The 22,476-nt window shown below is 39.5% G+C and overlaps 1 protein-coding gene across 5 annotated transcripts in view; it reads right to left on the reverse strand.

Annotated features, from left to right (window-relative positions):
• Window positions 1-22,476, reverse strand: part of LAMA3 (laminin subunit alpha 3) — a 185,984-nt gene that overhangs the window by 72,032 nt on the left and 91,476 nt on the right. For 3 of the 5 annotated variants that reach the window (XM_043539735.1, XM_043539734.1, XM_037892741.2), the window contains exons 22-35: window positions 21,914-22,070; window positions 18,511-18,643; window positions 17,027-17,169; window positions 15,137-15,237; window positions 14,872-15,025; window positions 13,090-13,250; window positions 10,346-10,454; window positions 8,169-8,266; window positions 5,512-5,680; window positions 4,484-4,610; window positions 4,265-4,404; window positions 2,834-2,949; window positions 2,101-2,312; window positions 1,065-1,269 (exon numbers count right to left, since the gene is read on the reverse strand). In XM_043539735.1, the coding sequence (XP_043395670.1) occupies window positions 1,065-1,269; window positions 2,101-2,312; window positions 2,834-2,949; window positions 4,265-4,404; window positions 4,484-4,610; window positions 5,512-5,680; window positions 8,169-8,266; window positions 10,346-10,454; window positions 13,090-13,250; window positions 14,872-15,025; window positions 15,137-15,237; window positions 17,027-17,169; window positions 18,511-18,643; window positions 21,914-22,070 (2,025 nt within the window). Of the gene's footprint in view, window positions 1-1,064; window positions 1,270-2,100; window positions 2,313-2,833; window positions 2,950-4,264; window positions 4,405-4,483; window positions 4,611-5,511; window positions 5,681-8,168; window positions 8,267-10,345; window positions 10,455-13,089; window positions 13,251-14,871; window positions 15,026-15,136; window positions 15,238-17,026; window positions 17,170-18,510; window positions 18,644-18,842; window positions 18,982-21,913; window positions 22,071-22,476 lie in introns of those variants that run through there. The other 2 variants (XM_043539736.1, XM_043539737.1) reach the window with 2 other exon arrangements.

The following is a 22,476-nucleotide window of genomic DNA, read 5'->3' on the forward strand; positions in this document are numbered from 1 at the left end:
CCTTAGTTGCATCAAAAATTAAGTCAGAGTGAGAAAAATACCCTACAGCCTCTCCACGGATTTGTGCTTGCCATGAAGGGCTCTCTTATATTTACAGGCAGATAAAAGAATGATGACTGTGATGGGATTGAAGAGGCTTCAGAAGTTAAGAGAATTCACTGCAGTTGCAGTTGTATACAGTAGTTTTTCATATAATGTAAATCAGAGGATACATCTAAGGAATGTATTCTCATCACACTGTGCTGGCAGTTAGATACATATGGCTTCATTTCAAAGGTGCTTAGCACCCACAGCTCCCTCCCAGTGAATAATATCAGGCACTTACACAGAGTGTAAGTTTCATCAGAGGATCTCAAAGCTCTTTTAAAACATTACTTAAGCCTCACAACACCTTATGAGGTAGGTATCATAGAATCATAGAATATCAGGGTTGGAAGGGACCTCAGGAGGTCATCTAGTCCAACCCCCTACTCAAAGCAGGACCAATCCCCAATTAAATCATCCCAGCCAGGGCTTTGTCAAGCCTGACCTTAAAAACTTCTAAGGAAGGAGATGGGCCTGTCCCTGTGGAAATGTGTGCACCCTTGGGGCCCAGCACACTAATGGGATCACTCCCAAGGGACTGGTTACAGGCTGGGACATAAACCAGACCCTGTGAATCCATGAGAAGTGTATCTAGTAGTTAGAGCACATGTCTGGGAGTCGGAGTTCTGGTTTGTATTCCTGGATTTGACTCGAATTTGCTGTGTGACATTGGGCAAACCATTAGAGGACACAGAGGGGTTCAATGATTTGCTCAAAGTCATATGGCAAGTCAGTGGCAAAAATAGAATTAAAGCTCAGGAGTCCTAATTCCCACTAACCAATTACCAGAGCAAACCAAGTTTGTACCATTTTCTAATCCCAGGATAGCAGCGCATAAATCTCTTTATATCAAAATAACATTATATCCACCCACCCCTGCAAGTATGTAAAAAGACAAGAGAATCAAACCACTCAAGAATTTTCCAATGTACATTTTTAACATTAGTAATAACAAGTTTAACCCAATAATGCAAACTTACTTGCACTGCCCATTGTTTTTATCACATTCTGGGTTTGCCACATTAACTATTCCTCTGCTTGAGCAGTTGCAGGCTTCACAGCCAACAAGAGGGTGGTAGTTGAAAAATTGTTTTTCACATGCTTCACACTTGGGCTTCACCGTTTGAGGAGGGCAAATACATTGACCAGTTATGTCATCACAAAGACGTCGGCCGCAGTTGCATACTGGGTTGGGGGAAATGTTTTACAGATTAATCATATTCAGTTTAAAGAAATGACTCTCATTCAAGTCAAAACACATGGGGCCTCATTCTCTTCTCCCTTTCACCAGCTTTACACTGGTATCATTTAACTGACTTCAACAGATACAGCAGCATAAGTGAGAAGAGAAGCAAACTCCTGGAAATTAGCCAGGTAACAACAACTAAGGTTTCAAGGGGTAGCCTGAGACCTTGGGCCTTTTCCACAAAATTGTTCCTCAAATTCAACACAAATATTATTATTTAGTACTTCCCAGCATGATTTGCTACACATTGGGCAAACCACTGTTTTGGTGAGAATGTCACCACTTTATCAGTGTATTCAGTGTATAATAGAATATCCAGGAAAGGCAGATAGTCAATGTTACTTCATGTAACCAATAAATCTGTCAGTGCTACCAGGTTAATGCTACACCCTGCTTATTCATGAAAGGGTTTGTAGCCATGAGTTGGGAAACAACAGCTGGTAATAAATTAGAAAATATTATTTACTAGGGAGTATAGAGTAAAACATTCAACTCTGGAGGAGTGGCATTTGGGTTCTGTCCAGTAAGGCAATGAGCACACTGGCCCTGATCCAGCAAAGCACTTCAGCGCATGTTTCACTTGAAGCATGTGTGTTTAAAGTGAACGGGACTACTCGTGTTCAAGTGAAGTGCATGATTAAGTGCTGTGCTGGATCAAAGTTACATTAATTAGCACCTTGTAGGATTGAGCCCCATATGCAGAAAATGAAGATGCAGCACACATTAAATAAGGTCACAAAATACTTCCACTTAGAACAGAATGTACTTACATTTGCAGAACGGAAATCCATAGTACCCAGTTTGGCATCGGCTACACCGACGGCCAATGACGTTAGGTTTGCAACTACATTGTCCCCCTAGAGGGTTACAAGCCGAGCTAGTGGCACCTGCTTTATGGCAACTGCAGGGCAATGCTCCATCGTTGTAAAAAGCCACTAATGACCTTACAGAATCCTTACAGAATGCTGAAGATGTTACTGGGCTAGTGGAAGAAAAATATAAATCATGTAAGAACTGGTCTTAGGAAGTTATAATGACTACATTCTGCACTAGCTTAACGAATTAGGAGACTTATTTCTACTATAGTTCATTTGCATAATAGCAATATCAATGTACACGCATGGACATATGTAAACCAATTCACTAGTACTGAACTGATTTGACATCCATTTTAGTAAATAATTTTTTCAAAGAAAGTATCTTCTGTTCAGAGATACCAAGAAGATAGGCACTTTAGCAAGATAGACAGCACGGCTTTTCCGTTTTTTTGTACAATATGAAATGGTACTCCACCTTTAAATTTGACTAACAGAGTGCAGTCGTGGAAAAATGTAGACCCATATTTTAATACCCTTTGTAAGTTTAATGGCCCAGCATAAGCCATGTAAAACATGCCCATATAGAACGGTGATAGGTATGATATAAGTGTTTTAATATACAGTAAAATATTAATAATTTACAACTTTTTGTAAAATGTTCAGTGTCTTAGAAAGTGATGCTTACTTAGTATAAAAGCTGTTTCCTCCACACTGGTTGATAAAGTCAAACGACTTGTCCACAGTCCTTTTCTGAAGTAGGCTATGGCTGTAACTGTCTGCTGGAACAACTAAAACGTGTTCCTTAAAACGACAAGAAAACTAAACTGTATATTTCATAGAAAAACAGAAGAAACGAACCAAGGTGTTTATCTATCTTAAATACATTTCCAGTATCATCCCTGGATTATTCTACAAGATGCAAACTCCTGTGTAGAAGAAGTTGGTAGGATGGAAAAATCATTGGAACAACTGTTTTCATAAGCTGCGTGTTAAGCTATTTTCAATTATTTAGAATGATGATGGGTTTCTCCTCCCAAATTCATATGAAGACTGTATTCAAAATTCAGCTGTCTTGAAACAAGACAGTTCTTTAGATTTCTTACACAAATTTCTACATTTCTGAAGCATGTCCCATGCTTTCTATGGACTGAAGCCCCCTTTGGTATTAGGATCAGGAGAGCGAAGATGGCTAGGCACAATATTTGTGGAAGCTCAGTATTTCCCCATGAGCATTTTCCTGGGTCAGACCCCAGGCTAACAGATGCCTACTGTATTGTGGAGAAAAATAAACTACCAGTCATATTAAAAGTTAGAAGCAGAACTTGATGATTAAAGTCATGTGCCACAGACAAGCTGTTGTTATTACAGTATTGCAGGAGTATCCCAAAGTCCCAGTTTGGAATGGGGTTTCTTTGTGCTAGGTGCTGTACAAAGACAGGGTGAAATCCTGGCCCCATTAAAGTCAACGGGAGTTTTGCTATTGACTTAATGGAGGCAGGATTTCTCCCTCAGTACAGTACAGTCCCAGCTCCAAACAATTTACAATCTAAGACAAGCTGCAACAAGTGGATTTAACACCAGAGTCAGGAGAGTGAGGATTATACTGACTTGCTCTGGCCCTGATCCTGCAACTGGTAGCTTGTGGGCAGAGGCTGCTGTGCCATGCTGAACCCCACTGATTTCAGTGGGACCACTCACATGCTTAAAAAGTCAGCCACATGCTTAAGCGCCTCCCTATCAGGGCCTAAATGACTGTTTCAAGAGAAGAGGAAGATTAACATCAAAGAGAGACAGATTCAGAGCTTGCTGAAAACTCTGAAATTTGATTAAATTTGTCATCAAAATCTTTGATTAAAAAGGGTATAAAATGTTGTGAATGTTTTCACCCCACTTTTTTATCAGATTTGTAGTTGGTCAACATTTGGACAAAAGACAAGACAAGACAAGACAAAAGTGCTCCCTATGTTACAATTAGCTCTTTAAAAAATACAAAATAAATTAAGAAAAACTATTGCATTCACAGTCATCCATTTCCAAGTAAATAGTGAACATGAAAAGCTCTACTATTCAAGAGGTAAAAAGAATACTTTCAAATCTTGAGGTGTAACAAACTTACCACGACCAGTGTTTTTGCATTAGGAATCTTCACAGTAACAGAAACCTCAGGCCCAGGGATATCCAGTTCAATTTGGTTTTCTGCAATCACCTGGTCTCGACAGCCAAAAGCATGAGGGCAGAATGAAGCACTGAAGGAACCTAAATGAAATTTTAAAATCTAGTTTGCTAAAATGCTGAGAAAGAAAAAAGAGCTGAATTAATATTAAGCACGGCTCACCTGACCATAGGCGTCCCCCATCCACAAGCACCTGCACAGGAAATGTTGGGTGCGCTGACTGCTGGAAATGTACAACAAATACATATCTGCCCAAACTTGACACTTTCCCACTCAGAGTAAGCTGGTTCTGCAGAAACAAGGACAGCTAAGCTTATGCATTTGTCTTATTCATTCATTTTTACTATGGGCCTGCTCCTACCTGCAATGGGAGTTGAGGGAGCTCAGCATCTCTCAAGAGGGAAAAGCATCTTGCAGGATCTGTCCCTATGTTTGCATACTCATATCTACATAATAAAACAGTAAAGCATGTATCTGTCTATGCCAACAGACCTAGACAATTGTGATGTCAGAGGTAACTCAACCAATCACACCCTTACTCTACCGCTAATTTGCATGCAACAATGTCATTGGTTGTAATAAGTCAGAGAGATGAGGGAGACTGCAGAGATGATGGATTACTTTGCCCAGCTGCCACAGTTCTTCACAGGTTGTTTTGCCACCCCTACAATTCAACACAAACTCCCCAACGCACTCCAGATACCCAAACAAATTAACACAAAATCCTCAAGCACAACCCCCACGCAAATCAACACAACCACCCACAGAACACAACCAACATACACAATAACCCCAAACATACATACCCCCTCACTGCAACACACATCCCTCATTTGTCACACACACAAACCAGCACAAATCCCCCAGCACAACACACACAATCGCCCACCCTCACTCATACTTACTATAAAACTATACACCTGAGCGGCAAAGCCGCAAGACATCACAAGTCTATTTACATTATAAAATATGTTAATTAATGCACACAACCCAGCAAAACGGTTTTCCATTCGTTTGGTTCTGAGTCCTTTGTTTCTGTTTATGAATATTATCTATCGGACTTCCTCACCCTGCAACAGCTTGGCCCTAAAACACGATTTAGCTTTAACTCTCATGTTGTTCTCAGTCTATTTAACATTACTGACAACTTACTTTGTGCCTTAGAAATAATACAGTCAAATGTGATCTACCTGTAATGAGGTCAAGATTACTCCATTAACCCGGTTAACAGAAGGGAAAGGGACACTCAGTGGATTGTACGGTACATTTCTCTGCACTTCTGAAATTTTCCCATCCTTGAGTGCATCCAAAAGCAAGGCCACCGGTGGAGTTTCATACACTGAGGGAATGCATGATGCACTAAAAATAGAATTATAGTAATTATTTGTGCAGTAGGGAAGAATTTCTTATGTAAAATAATGAAGTTTTAGGCCTAGTGGTGCAGAACAAGTATGAAATAAAAATTAGTCAGAGTGGTAAAAGTTAATGCAGGGGTGGCCAACCTGAGCCGGAAAAGGAGCCAGAATTTACATTGCCAAAGAACCACAATAATATGTCAGAAGCCCCTCATCAGCTCCCCCTCCCCACACCCAGTGCCTTCCGCCCACCGCAGCCCTGCCGATCAGCGCCTCCCCATCCCTCCCTGCACCTCACGATCAGCTGTTTCGTGGCGTGCAGGAGGCTCTGGGGGGAGGGGGAGGAGCGAGGGCAGGGCAGGCTCAGGGGAGGGAGCAGGAAGGGGTCGGTGTGGGCAAGGCCTGTGGCAGAGCCAGGGGTTGAGCACACTGAAAAGTTGGTGCCTATAGCTCCAGCCCTGGAGTCGGTGTCTATACAAGGAGCCACATATTAACTTCTGAAGAGCTGCATGTGGCTCTGGAGCCACAGGTTGGCCATCCCTGAATAATGCATTAGAATGAATACACTTAAAAACACATTAATAACTAATGTCACTGTTTTGCATTCTACATAGTTAATATCAATTAAGCAAAATGAAGATGTATGGATTTAAATCACTGAATGGAAGTGTAACTAAATTTACTCAAAACTTCTGTATCATAAACAGCTTACCTGTTAAATGTTTGTTAAACAAGATGCAAAAATACAACCAATGGTTCCGAACACGTACCTAAATTTTAGTGGGTTAGGTTAGTTACAAATTAAAGAATGTAAACTACTAGCAAATATCCTGATCCTAAAAATACTTGCATACGTGCTCAACTTTAAACATGTGAGTAATTCCACTGAAGTCAGTGGGATTACTCACATACTTAAAAGTTACCCACATGTGCAAGTATTTGCAAGATTAGAGCCTAAGCAGGTATATGGACAACATATCTCCCTAAAAGGGACTCTATAGACAACCCAAAATGTTTAACTATCCATTTCTAGGTGCATTTACTTCTGACCATCTGGATTGAAAGAAATCTTTTTTAAGGCTTCAAGTGAAATTCTAATTGGTAATTTCATTCTAGTCACTCATGGATATTTATTCACTTCTTATAAGCATGAGGCAATCATCAATCTCTGCTCAAGAGAGGCACAGAACTGGAACAGCAGATTTGTTTCCAGTCCAGAACTGAGGTGCATTTGCCAGGCCTGTGTGGGAAATCTCATAAGGCATCTGCTCATCAAATAACTAAACTGAGCCAATGCCGTTAATCTTTCAATTTCATGAACATTAAACCCATTTATAAAATTAAATATGAAGCCAGCTAATAATATATTTAACAACAGAACAAAACTGTAACATAAAATTATTTATGCTGGAACTAAAGCAAATATGAAAACATAAAAACAATGTCCTTCCACAAAACCAAAAATAAAGGTATATATTCATCATATCTTCATAGTTGTTTAATTTTATTTTTTCAACCAACCTGAAACCAACCTTTTATTCAGATTCAAGGGTTTCAAAACTATATTGCTGTGAAGTCCAGGATTTCCTATATTCAGTTCTCAGGAACTAGTCCCAGCTATAAAAGACTGATTTTTTTAGGATAAGCAGGGGCTGAAAATGAAACGCTGAGCACCATGTGGAAGCCAAGAAAGATGACGTATTGGACCTTAAAAGCTCTTCATTCTGATTACCATCCTGATTTTTCTCCCATCCACTTCAATTCAAATATTATTTTAGCAGCTACTATCTTGAGAATTATTAGATTTAGTCAACAATTCTTTCTACCTTCTGAAGACTTGTAAATTACAGTTACACTCACTTTAAGCCCCCTTTGCATTTGTCAACATAGTAGAAAAAGACCTGCATGTAAAGAAGTCTTGAAATGGCATACATCATTAATATCTAAGTTCATGGGAAGTAGCTGCTAAAATCCTAGCAGAAATGAAGTGGTGAAGAAAAGTTCAGAATGAAACTCATATCAGAATAATGGTCATTTAAGAACATTCCATGATTTGCCCAGGTAGAAACAATGTATTTCTACATCTTGGATATCCAGGATACTGCACTTTATATAATCACATTTCTCCCATAGCACAGCAGCCTCTGCCCACAAGCTACCAGTTGCAGGATCAGGGCCAGAGCAAGTCAGTATAATCCTCACTCTCCTCACTCTGGTGTTAAATTCACTTGTTTAGGTTTAGCATACAGTAGTTTAGCATACAGTAGTTCAGACAGGCTAGGAATCTGCTACTGAGGGTATTAACTAAATCCTAGACTGTCTAGATTAACACAAACTTTTTATCAAATATTACCCTGTAATATCTTGGCCTACAATCATCTCTGAGTCACAGAATAAAGTTTCAGTCATAAAGACATTGAAATACCACTCAATGCATATGTCTGCCTTTTCAACGACTCTTTCATAAAAAAGGAAGGAAGCATGCAAATTACCTTTGATTAAGAAAGCTCCCAAAAGTGGCTATGCAGTGTACTTTAGGATCCACATATTCTAGAGAAAATTCTTCAGCTGATACAATGCAAATTTTGTGCTGCAAAACACACACAATTACAATGTACAATGCCCAGTTAACACTGTGATCTTTTTAGTCAGCTGCAAATAAAGGGGTCAGACCCAAAGAGGAAAGATGATCCAGTAGTTAGGGAACTAGCTATAACACTAGGAGACCCAGGTTCAAGCCTCTGCCCTGTCACAGAACTTCCCTACCTCACAGGAGTGTTGTGAAGATAAATGCATTTTTTTTAAAATAGCGAAGTGCTTTGGTATTTACATAGTCCCCATTACTGTAGTATCTAAGAGGAGCAGATCTTCAGCGATGTCCAGAAAGCACACCACACAAGTTTGGAAGGAAAGGCCGTAACTCCCCCATTTGCTGTCCTATGACTTTTTGGACACAGGGTGAAATCCTGGCCCCAGTGAAAAGGGAGAAGCAGCTGCTAAAATGAAGTCAATAGCAAAACTCACTATCAGTGGGTCCTGGACTTCACCCACTGTGTTCAGAGTTAGTCTCCAGGCATATGGTACAGCAACCTGACTTAATTTCTCCCATAAGAAAAGTGATAAAAATGAAAGTGAAAAAAAAATTTATTTGTGCATGAACTACTTAAAAAGGAAGCAAAAAATGCCAAATGAGCAGCAAAGAAGCCAGCAGCAGCCTACTGTAGAAATATTGGGACAGCCCAGCCTGTATTTTAGCACTTGTGAATGGGAAATACAGACTCTGGAGGGTAGAGAGCTAAAAATTTCTTTCCATATGCAGAGTCAATTGAAGATGCTGTCCTCAGAGTAAGGAATCATTGGAACCCAGACAGTGGTGGAATGGGGCTAGGCTCAAATAACACTGCAGTGAATAACACCTTTAGGAGGGGGTAATAAAGGGAACTGTTGACAGTTACTCACTGTCTGGATTTGGACAGCTCATTTGACTCACTGTGAAACAAAAGGAAACAGGCTGCAAGAAGCCCTTAGTTTTTTATTTATTGAACTCTGACTGCAAGAAGCCTGTTTGCCTTTGCTATTTGGACCAGCCCTCTGTGCTCCAAAATTGTGTGTTGCTTCTCGAATCTCAATCCTTGGTATATCTGACCTGCCTGAATCTTTAACTCCTAAGCTGCTGGGGCATTAACTGCATGGTACTGGCAGTCAGGAGTGTCCTCCTCACCCCCACACATAAGCACAAATACATTTTTGTCTTCACTTTGAGCACTGGGAAACCACATTTTCTGCAGCTAAAGAAAGTATTCAGAAACATAGGGCAAGTAGTATAGTTTTTTTTAATAGAATTAAAAATAAAATAGATAAAAAGCCTCTGATCTAAGTCAGCCCAACAGGTGGTGGTGGTATTCCACATCTTTAGGATATGAATCTTGTCGACACTACTGAGAGCTAACAGAGATTTCAGACAGTATTTGGTAACACTGAACAATGCCTTGCAACAAGAGGATATAAAGCAACTGGCATCCTATGTTGTATATAACAATCTTAGGCTAGATTCTATTATCATTCCTTGGACATATCCATGGAGCTGCTCTGGATTTACACTGGATTTTCACAGAGAACAGAATCTGGCCCTGTATCTCTAAAATGAGAAACACAGGAAACAACTTAAAAGAAAAGTCAGCCCAGGAAAGAAAAATTATTCATGTGACCAAAAGATGGCAGCAAAGGTTTTCTAATAAAAATTTTTTAAAAGCCACTTGTGTTTCAAAAATGAAAGCCTGCACAACCTGAAACTCTGAGGGAGAGCTGGGAAATTCCCATGAAGAATTTCAGAAGTAAAAAAATTAAAAGGTAAGGAGAAAAAAATAAGCTCATTGATAAAGTATGAAAGCTCCTAGATGATACTTCCTTTAATTGTACATACAGGAGACATTTAGGGAAATAAAATAAAGCAGAAGTATGTTGGTGATGCCTTTGCCAAGAAAGGAGAATTTTTTTAACACTTTGAAATTGAGCTTGTATGAATCCTAGCAATCCTCAAACTGTATCCTAATCACCATCCTCAAGCACTTAAAATACACCATTTAAAAAATCATCACAAAGCATATAAAAAAAGGAGAAAAGAGTCTCTCTTTATTTCCTGGGAAAAGTATTACAAGAAGAAACTTACCAGAAGAAAATTTATCACTGATGCCTTAAGATGTAACTTTGCATCAGCTAAAAGGTCATAGACTGCAATGCGATTCATATTATCAACCACAACACTGCGACAAAGGAAGCTGCAGCAGAAAGTAGAATTAAAAATTAGCCTCCTGCCAGTGCCATATTTTGTATTGCACATGCTAGTGCCAACATGTTTATTTTTTCTCCTGGATAATGGACAATGAATACCCTCAGTCACTGATGAAAATGCAGCATCTCAACAGATAGACCAAATAAAGGGGAGGAGCAAGAGAAGTCATGTGTAAAGCAGTGCTTCCACTTTGGCATATTCTATCCATAGCCCCAAGCCCAGATTTTAGTTCAAGTCTCCACTTGAATCATCACTGTATGCAGGCTTTGAAATGGGCAGCAAACATTAGTCATTTTTGGCAGCTTTAGTGCTCTGTAACATGCTAGATAAGCAAGACCTTTCATTTTATGCTGTTTTTTTTTACTGAATAATTCTCTGGGTTTTACAAAAGCTATTATTTGTTTTTTAATGAATTTCACCATAATTTTGGACAACTGATCTACATGAAAATACTCTTTATGGTAAGAAAATCCAATACATTACATTAGATAGATATGGTTACGTTAATAATCAGTTAGTCTAAATGTAAATACAAGGGTGTCTGTTAAAGCAAGGCAATGTAGTGGAAGATACAAACACACACATACATGCAGGCGTATGTATACATTAGTGCTTGAGTCCTAAAAAAAGAAGTACCAGAACTCCCGGGACCCGGCTTCCGGCTCCAGAAGGAGAGATGGTGGCTTGGTGACCTGAACAGCTCAGGTAACTGCTCTGACTTCCCACCTTCTGAAGCAGGCCCAGAAGTGGATGAGACAGAGGCAGCAGCCTGAGGAGATGACACCTTCTCCTTCTTCACCTCTTCGGCTTTCAGGCCTGCTGTGGGCCTGCTCCGGAAGGAGAGATGGTGGCTCGGTTACTTAAACCACCAGGTTACTCAGCCACCATCTCTCCTCCTGAAGCGGGTAGTTACGTCTGGGGGTTCACCTGGGGTCTGCCCAGGTTACCAACCCCCACCATCTCTGATTCCAGAGTAGGGAGCCAGAGTCCCGCTGAGGTCCATCCAGGTTACCAAGCTGCCATCTCTCCTACTGGAGTGGGAAGCCAGGGAAGAAGTACTCTTACTTTTCTCCATTTGTTGCTTTTTTTCTTTCCTCCTGTACCCCAATATTAACCCTGACATGTACTCAGAAAACCATGAAGTCAGTTTTTTTGCACCAATTTTCACCCTTTTTTTAATTTTTGTAATAAACACTGATGAATTCCCAGGAAATTTTAAACAGAATAAAAACCGAAAATGAAGGGCCTTGCAGGTAACAATGTACTTAGTAAACACTCTTTCAGGAGCCAACATTCTTCAGTAGTTAAGAAAGCTGCTGCATTCTACTGCCACACACAGCCTGCAGCATAGAACAGCCGCGAACACGCGCACAAAGGCTAGCTGATCCTAGATTTTAAGGGGGCGGTTTGTACAGTAAGGTGCTACTCAACAGGAGCAAGTGTGGTGGAATTGGACCCGTACTGACTAACATCAATAGGGCTAGGCTTTTGTGAGTACCTGCTCACACACAGAAAGCTTTACGATCAGCCTTGTGTAGGGCTGATGTGGAGCTGTGCCACCACAGGAGGAGTGCAGGGTTGCTGCCTTGCTGAGGGACAGGAAGAAATGTAATACACCACTTTTTGGAGTGTAGCATATTCCTCCTCCTGTATGCTCACACAGCTCTGCTGGCCAGTAGTTTGGAGCGGGGTGGAGCCGGAGTTTGTAGGGGGAGGGGACATTATCAGGTACACAGTTCCTCCCATACTCCTGTACTTGGAGCTACAATCTATGAGGGTCCTACTCCTATGCAGAAGGCTTCTCAGGGGAGCCCAGGGGGTAGAGAAGGAGCGGGAAGCCTTTGCATAGGACTACGGCACCATCAAGCCCCTATTGCCCGTAACTAGGTATGATACAATTTAATAAGACAAGCATTAGGGGTTACATCTATGAGTACGTCTACACAGCAGCTGAAAGGGTGCTTCCCAGCTATATAGACAGACATGCACTAGCTCTCTTCGAGCTAGCTCTGAGGACCCAGAGAACTAGAACCTGAGTCTGCAGGGCTCTGGGCGACCAACACTTACACACCACCACCTGGCAGCCTTGTACCAATAGACAACAAAATGCTACCTCGTCACTCTTAATTCAAAAGGCAGCCATTCCTTTACAGTCTGTTGGCTGTACATATTGGCCTAGAATCTGTATTGGCTGTATTAACTTTTCCTGATAAGTTCTACAGGGGCAGTGCAGCCTTCATTTCACATGGAGAGATAATGCATATATGGAGGATGTGTGGCTCATGGGACTCTGTGCTTAATAATTCATAAAGATTTATAACTAAATTTCAAGATGCAACATTTTATGTGAAGATACAGTGCCCAGTTAACTGAAGTAATAGTAATATTAAATGCACATATGCCATGGTATGGAGCATGGTATAAAAACCTAGATAAAGAGAAGGAATATAAACTGCACAATTCAAATGTACAGATCAGATAGTAACTTAAAAACCCTAGAAAATAAAACAAACTATACACTACAATTTACATGTATTACAAAGAAATCTTTGATTAAAAAGTATAAAATTCCATTCCACCTGATAATTTAACCATTCTATAATTATTTCTGAAATCCCTACCTGTATTTACAGCTGTATATGTTCACTCTGGCCTTCAGGACAGGCCCAGGACTGTTCACTATCACTTCAGCAGTGTATAATTGATCATCTTCATTAGCATATTCAAGAACTACCACATAGCGACCGACTTGGGGAATGTTCAGTCTCAGTTGTAAATCAACCTATTGGAGATTCAACAAGAAAATAAGCTTAGCATCATTGGGGAAAAAAATCACTCAATTTATATATTACTTTTCACAACATTAAGCTGCTTTTCAGAAATAAAACTGCGGTATACAGAGATTACTATGCCTGCCACCAAAATGCAGCCATCTCTGGAAACACCTGCCCTTATATTAGTGCCAGGAATATTATATGACAGTTTTGGACAAAAGAATCTTACTCTATCCAGTAGACATAATAGGAGAAAGAATTTTTATAGGTAGAATGTACTTTTCGAAATTTTGCCAGGACATGGGGCTATCATCATTCCTCTCCACATGGAATTTTTAATGCCAGGTCAATACTGTTTTTATGTCTCAACTGAAAGACAAAGCCTCCAGTTCTCCTTACAAAATGCTGGGCTGAGAAGAAGGTTGTTATCTAATAAATAACCAACAGCACTTTCTGAAGCATGAAGTTTTCCTTGGAGTCCTAAGCAAACAACTTGAAAAATTTTAAAATTTGAGTATTTATTGAGATACTGGCATGAAAAGTGTTATACAGCTACACCTTCTATTGTTGCTGAATTCAGTATAATTCTTCTGAACGTTAGCATTTTCATCAGTATTCCCTTAGGCCCTGATCCTGTGAACACTTAAGTATGTATATGAATCCGTTTATGTGATTAGTCATTTTGATTTCAATGGGAGAACTCACATGGCTAAAGCTAGGAACATGTATAAGTGTTAGAAGGATCAGGGCTTTTGGTGTTTGACTGTTCCTGCTTCAACACAGATTTTCAAGAATGAGCTGTGCCAGGGGATATTAACAGGAGACAAAAGGAGTCATTATCTTTATGTGTTGTTCCCATGTACATAATTAGATCATATAGGTTAGTGTTATATTTTTTCAATAATGTACTACTACAAAACTTTATATGATAAAGCATGTGACCCTGTTTTAATGGATATACTCTGGCATAATTGTTCTGCTTCTTTGATTTTTTTTAAAAAATGCAACCATTAATAAAACAAATGTACACAGATGTACATATATATATCTAAGAAATCACAAAATGCTAAATTTTACATTACTTTTGTGTGTTATTGTTACTGCTCAATGATACAATTTGTTTCTAAAACAGACAGTTTGACAGTACATGAATTAGCTGAGGGATTTCAGTGAAGGATTCTTTACAAAACCTTTTGACCTTTGATAGACTAAAGCATTCACTTACATCACAGTTGTATATTTATTGCAGCCATGTGTGATATTAGTCGATGAACCAGATTCTGATCTTCAGGCATGTCCACACTGGCCTGCAGTTTGGACTAATGGGGCATGAGTAGGTAGTGTGCACAAAAGTGCAGTGCTGTAATTCCCCCATATGGATGCTGCGGGTGCAAACTTAAAGGTCCCTAGCTCGCACTAATGTAGTCCCTTTAGTCCAAACTGCAGGCCCGTATAGACATGCCATAAATTACACTTCTATAAATCCCAAGTAACTTCATGGAGGCTAATGGACTCGCTATGAATTTGCAGAGAAATTGATCCCAACAAATTTACAATTAGCTAATTTACAATTGGCAATACAAACATGACTATAATTAGTATCTGTTAGTATGTATACAGGAATCTGACCTCTCTTCCACTGATGTGGGACATCACTGGATGCTCTGGGGTTGGCTGTCGGACAGCTATTTTTCTGTACTCTCCACCAAGCAAGAAATGTGTCGCCTCTGAACCGAGGACACAGGAAAATCTGGCTAGTGGTAAATGCTGATAAAGCAAGCAGCTTTAAAACAAAGCAAAACATGGTGATATCATAATTACCAATTACAACATTAAAGGAAAATCATTAAAGTAGTCCAGGGTAATCAGCTTATTATAAAGTGTATATACTAACTTATCTGTCGTAGCACGTCCTGAATAGGTGCAAGGCTCTGTAACTTGTAATTGTAAGATGGGCGCTTCATAGTAATCACTAGGTAACAGCACCATGTAATCCTAAAAACAAAGAATGTGATTCATACAAGAGCACACAGAAAATTATAAAATGTACATCTCTAAAACGTATGCAAAGGTCTTCCGGGTGTACATCAACTCATCAAGATATTTGCCTAGTTTTATAATAGTCTACATAAAACAAACTAGCAAAGTCAGTACAAATTAAAATTTCATATGACTTGTTTATACTGCTCTATATACTGTGCACTAACATGTAAGTACAATGTGTACATTCCAACTGATTTAATTTATAATTATATGGTAAAAATGAGAAAGTAAACAATTTTTAAGTAATAGTGTGCTGTCACACTTTTGTATTTTTATATCTGATTTTGTAAGCAAGTAGTTTTTAAGTAAGGTGTCACCTGGGGGTACACAAGACAAATCAGACTCCTAAAAGCGGAACAGTAGTCTGGAAAGGGATGAGAGCCACTGAGCTAAGAGACCCAGGTTTCTCAGCTCACGGCTGCAGCTGACTCTCAAATTTCTGTGCAGTCAAACCACTAGAGGAGGACAGAATGTCACATGGTTTAAGCATGGGTTACATAAACACTTTATGTACACAATTGCTTCTGCACACTATTCACCTGTGTATGCAAGATGTTGAATTTACATGCACAAAAACATTTGTGCTTGACTAACATATGCAAATAGGGTTCTCCTATGCGCACCAAACTGATTATGCATACAAATTCAGTGAATTAAGTGAAGTCAAACAGGCATAAAAAGAAGGCACATTTTAAAACTCTGGCTCTACTGATCTATCAATTTTAATCTAGATACTGATGTTTATTTGATTTTAAATTTTTATTTATTGAAGTTTTACTATAAAAATAAATAATATGATTTGTTAGGACAATCAGCAAGTCCCCTTTCAAAATTATGGACAGAACAGACATCAAAACCTAATAAATATTGCCATTATAGATAAGAAACAAGGTTTAATAGTACTCTAGACATTATGTAGTCTATTCCATATATTTTAGTACAGTCATGGGCTTGATGATTGAAGGTGTTCATTTCTGATTCATGCTAAAAAATGTTTAAAAATACAAGTTGATTTTGGCATGATTTCATTGTGATTATATACAGTTTGGGTGTTTCATAAGTGATCACTTGAAACATTTTGCCTGTGTTATACTTTGCACTAACTTCTGAATCTTTATGATGGATAGTTTGCCAATTTTGTAGGCAGTGGAAGGAGGTTGCAGCATTTAGAAAACAACTTATTAAAGGAGGAGTTCCTCATATTTTCTCTGAGAGAATTCCCTGTCATAGGACCTTCATCAATAATTAAGGGGTTGATCCATCAAACACATGAAAGCTTGGATTGCTATCATGAGAGAAGTGACACTTATGGGCTTTTTCAGAATTGGGCTCTAACTCTGTGGAAAGAGTTTCAAATTATAACTGACACAGATTTTGGATAAGACATCTGGATAGGGCCAAAACGTGATGATTACAGCTTTGTAAAAGCACCTGTGAATTTTTTTAAAAAGTACATCCATTAGAGAGGCACAGTCTAAATATATATAAAAGTCTGATACATACAAAACAAGGGCAGGTGAAATTCAAATAAGAGAAAAAGAAGTGAAATGCAGAATTGTAAAATTTCACAATTTTTATTCCAGAATGACACTGTGCTCTCCTGTACTATTGAGTTTCATGTCCTTTACAGGGATCTTCCTGGCACCTAACTCTGAGGTGGTCCTTTCATTCTCTCTCAAACTCTCCCAAATAAATTCTACTCTCAAAAACTTAAAATATTTTGTCTCAGTCATTTTCTTACCAGGAGGACTCCCTCTGCCATAATATTGACAATCCATGTTCCTGGAATAAGTGAAAATGGATCTGCAAAGCCGTTTCCTGGGACAGTGACAAAAGCCGGCTTCTTACTGGGTGGGAAGACAATGTCTTTGCTCTGAGTAGCCCCTGACAGCAAAAAATAAATTAATAATAATATTAGATTATGTCAAATGACTCAATTTTCTCAAGGCATAAGACCAATGCTTTCATTCACTAAAATCAGACTGACAACAACTGATCAACACTGATCTTTCAGCATGCGTTAAGAATACACCACATAATGTACATAGTAAGCCATAGATCTATGTGATTATTGTCCTCTTCATTCTCACTAGGCTCAAGTGAAGTGATTTAGAAAAATAGGAAACACCTCTATTTCCCCCTGAACTTTTGCCACAGCTTGGGAAAGTTCTGAAACATTTCCTTCCTTTTCCCTTATTTTTTGTTCCATCTGTCTCGCACTGCTTTAATAAAGACAACAAAGGGCCAACACTGTGGAATTTTCAGTTGACGCAAAGCAGCAGGTAATGGAAATTTTAGGAGACAGCCTGTTCTCATGTGATTTTCAGCCAAATTCTGCAGACTCAAGAGGTTCTGATAAGCATCTACAATTTTAGTTACTAACTGTAACATAAGAGGACTTCTGTTCCTTTGTACAGAGTTAAAATACAGAAATACCATAGCTGCAGTGTCCCTCATGGAAGAGAAGAAATGGGAGTCAATTGCAATGACTCTAGAGAGCATTCTTTATTGAAACCACTGATCACAGACAGGACCCTTTGTATTTTCTTTTGGCTCTCATCTCCCTGCCCAATTAACACAGCCTGTGCGGCTGTGTCGCCACACAGAGTCTCTAAGAGTACAGCAGCATGGCAAAAACAACCTCTGCAGCAGTGAGTATCAGAGCCTGGGTCTACAGATTCGGGCTCACACTATGGCGCTAAAATTAGCCTCTACCCCTCCCACACACAGAGGATCTGGAATTGTTATCTCCATAATGGCGTGAACCAAAACCAACCACTCCAAATTCTGGTGACATCTGTAACCAGATCCAACATTTGTGGATCAGGACCCATTGTTAAATATTAGTCACTCCGTGAAGACAGAAGCCAAGCAGCTTTTGAATACAAATATTATTTGTAGCATCGAAAAGCAACTGAGTCCTGTTAAACTTGCTGAAAGCTTCACCTAACTGTCAGTATGAACCAACTATGTCAGTAGTGAAAATATTAAATTTGGTAAACTAGACATCTAAAAAAATATTAATAATGAAATCAATAGGCATCATGCAAAAACAGGCAGCATTAGTCACAGCAAAGTACACTAGAAAAACACATAGCACTCGAAGTTGTTAAAAACAATACATTTAAAATGACATTATCAGTTGAACTTGGCTGAAAGTATGAAAATGCTTCTCTGATCTAACACTGAGTCATCTGCTTTCTTCTGCCGTTACGTTTTACCTACCTGTTTCAGACCGAGATTGGTAAGCAGTTATGCGGCCAGATACCATTTCAATTCCAGGGTTAATATATCTCAAGATAACATGAAATAAGTAGAGGTTTGATTTTTCCACATTCAGAGTTATCCTCACTTCATTCTGTAAAATGGAAGTTAATAAACACAAACAGCCATAAAGTGCCAAATAGATAAACAGTTAGAAGCCATGCAAGCAAAATGCTAAATTTCTAGAGAAAATAAACACACGCACATATACAGACAAATATGTACAGAAACAGCGATTCTGGTGTATGATGGGCGAAGACAGGCAAGCCTAACAAGAAAATTAATTCACTTACAAGTATAATTAGTGTCAAAATGTTTCCCCTCAGCAACTGAGATCCTCCCTTTAGAGCTCTTTGAAACCAGGCTGACATAGTGGAGTACTAGGTGGAAGAGCTTAGAGGAAGTCACAGTGACAGGCACAACCACCTCTGGCTGGGAAAAATAAAAAGAAGGAGAAAAAAAAGGAAGAAAGGAAAGTAAATTATTTAACATACTACCACCCAAAGAGAGAAAAGTTATAGAAACCATTTAGCGAGGACAAACTCCATAACAGGAAAGAAAAGTTATGGTAGCATACGAAAGAATATAGAACAAAACACTCTGCTGAGGTAAAACACTGATATTGAATAGTGTCTTACCCAGCTAGTCTTGGAAAAGCAGAATTAAAGGTGCATGTTGACACTAGGCTGTGAATGGTGGACAGTGCTTTGTTGGAATCCTGCAATTGCTCACACAATGCCTTAAAGCAGATGTATTGTAACAAGGGTTGCCTGGATTCCTGGATTCCAGGATAATAACCCAGAATTACCCATCCAAGTCCTGGATCCTACACAAAATTCTAAAAGCACACAGAAGTCTCAGAATGTCATTGCACTTTCTTCTGATCCCCAGCAAACCTCCTAGCCTGTTACATTCATGGTGGCTCTGGTTATATTTTTGCCCTTCAGATGAACTGACATTTCTGGAACCAAGTGCCTCTTCTCAGCCACTGACTGGCAATGCTGCCCCCAGAAGACAACTCACACGGCACATTATCTACGTAAAGCTTGCACAGCAGTAGCAGCAGAGTGGGAGACTTATGCAGACAGGCAGAGTGGTTCAGTGACTGGTGGTGGAATAGCAAATGAACAGACTTAGCATGACCTCAAGGGTTCCCCTTGCCTTGTTCCTCCATTCTACCTTATGCTTCCTCTCTTCATGGTTCACACCTCCTAAGCCTCTCTCTCTCCCTCTTTTCAACATGCCCAGGGAACTGTTCCCTTATATTACCACCACCTTCTCGGTCTGTTCTCCCTTTCAAGCACACACACGTTCCACTTCCCCTGCCTTCCAGAACAAAGATCACCCAGTAGGGTTGCCCCTTCTAAGACCTCACCTTCTCTAATCTCTGAAAGGTAGCTAATGGCTAATGCCACCAGGACAGGCCTTACACGCCATTTTCAGAGCATGTGCTTATTGGTCATCATTAGAGAACAAGAGTATTTGTATATAGCTCTCCCCTTTATTAAAATAAAAAGGAAAGCAGGAGAGCAGAAGGGAATCTAGAAATGGGAGAGCTATAGAGGCCACGTATACAAATACTTTAAGTATAACAGAGGGCAGAAGGAAATAGGAGAGCAGAAAGGAAAGTTCAACAGAAAATATGGAAAAATAGGAAAAGCTTTTACAACTATTTTGAAGGGAGGAGAGTGATCATTCAGAGCACTGAGGCTGGGAGAGAAGCAGAAGAGGAAATATCAAAAGAATATATATTTGATAGAGAAAAGGCAGATGGAAAAGAAGCCTGAAGCTTTACTGACAGAATAGTGTTTGAGACATGATGGGAAGGTTTGAGAGCATAGACAGGAAATCAAGAGTGAAGAGACAGAAGGAAGATACATGTGGGGAAGGGTGGACTGTCTTGTGTTTAAAGTAAAGTGGGGGCGGGGGGGGGTGCTAGACCAAGGTCTGGCACAGACTTGGGTAAGTTGCTTAGGCCAACATTTTAAAATTTGGATGTCAAACTGAAGTATATTAAAACACATTAGTGGCATGACAGTGCATTAGCAGCTCCTGCTAAGGACACACACTGACTAATTATTTCAACTGAATGACAACACTGTAAGCTTTTAGATTGTCTCCTTAAACAAAAGTTGTAGCATTATTATATCATGTAACAATGTGTCAGTCCCAAAGAAATTTTGGGATAACTGTTTGATTTCCCTGCAAGACATGGGTAAGCTATGTCAAAATCCAGAATGCCCTTTGATATAAGGAGTGTGCAGGTAATTCAGCTGTCCTACAAGGATACAACTATCTAAGGCTCAGATCCTACAAATAGTTGCATAAATGTATAGATTTACTCATGCAAGTGAAGTTATGCACATATGTATTTACAGGATATGGGTCTAACTTATTCATAAGAACAGCCATACTGGGTCAGACCAAAGGTCCATCTAGCCCAGTATCCTGTCTTCCGACAGTGGACCATGCCAGGTGCCCCAGAGGGAATGAACAGAACAGGTAATCATCAAGTGATCCATACCTTATCAACCATTCCCAGCTTCTGGCAAACAGAGGCTAGGGATAGCATCCCTGCCCATCCTGGCAATTCCACTACCTTCTTCATAAAATGTCAAGTGGATATGAAACAAAAGCAGGACAGTGTAAAGTGGAAGTTAAGAAATCAGATCTTCAAAGAGTAGCTTTTGTGAATGTGGGTGATTTCAGAAAGTTAACAAAAAGAGCCCCAGAGTGAAAAAAAATGAACAAAGAGTGACTAATGAAGAGGAAAAATGAAAATAATGACTTGGCCAACGGTTATGTACTTACCCTTCAGTTTATGGTTGCCCAATTGGTCCTCAGATACCCTACCAAAGCTGGACATAAATTTTCTAAGAACTGTAAATCTAATTTGCACCAATTTAATAACAGAGGCACACATTCCAGGACACTGAACAACTAGTCTTTATTGCTTAAATTTACTGTTTTATAACTGTTAATTCCTTTGCTCTGAATTCAGTGCAAATCTTCTAATTCCTGCCCTAGACACACCAGATGATGGACACTTTCTTTCTCTGATTTACTCACTTGGACTCTGCTCATGATAAACTGACTTGTAAACAATCACAAGACTGTAATATTCATGCACAGTCACATTCTTGATTGGATGCTGCTGCTTTATTCAACAATCAACAGGCCATATTTGTTACAATGCAAATATGTCAAGCCTACTGAAGTATGCTCCTGTCTCTCACCCACTGTAGTAGCAAGGGCATACTTTATTTTGACCTCCTTCATGACTTTACATTCAGGTAGCAATATTAAGGAGACATAAGCCCCAACGGCCGCATTTTCATCCAGCAGCATTGAATCAATGACGTACTTGTATGGAAGACATCCGTGCATATCCTCTCCAACTAAAGCCAGGAAATTCCTGGGGGTCATAACCAAACCAAATGCCTCTTCCACTCGCAGTGGTACCATCTTCGATCTCAAACTTCACGTGGTGTAAATCAGGGAAAAAGTGGTTCTTTTCAGGCCTTTCATAAAGAAAAAACAAACATGGAGGAGCTATTTATTTTCTCTGAATATCTGAATTTCTCCATATAAAAACATTGTAACACCTCCCTGTCAGCAGTCATACTGTTACCAACAAAATACAATTACAACTGCTGACTGCCCCTCAAATATCATTTTGGAAGTAACTGTGTTTTGGGTCATCTGACAAATTCATGTGTTACCTCACCACTTGTGAGTAATGAGACCAACCTACCAGCTAATTTATCAACAAAACATGTGGAAAAAAATGAAGCAATCCTGGGCAGTTTTAAACGATTGTTTTGAAGCATGAACTGTGGTTACGTCTGCACTTGGAGCTGGGATGCGATTTCCAGCTTGTGCAGACATACATTAAATCTACTTCAGCTAGCTCACTATAAACAGTAG

This window comes from Chelonia mydas, chromosome 2, assembly GCF_015237465.2.
Source record: "Chelonia mydas isolate rCheMyd1 chromosome 2, rCheMyd1.pri.v2, whole genome shotgun sequence".
In the NCBI taxonomy this organism is placed as follows: domain Eukaryota; kingdom Metazoa; phylum Chordata; order Testudines; family Cheloniidae; genus Chelonia; species Chelonia mydas.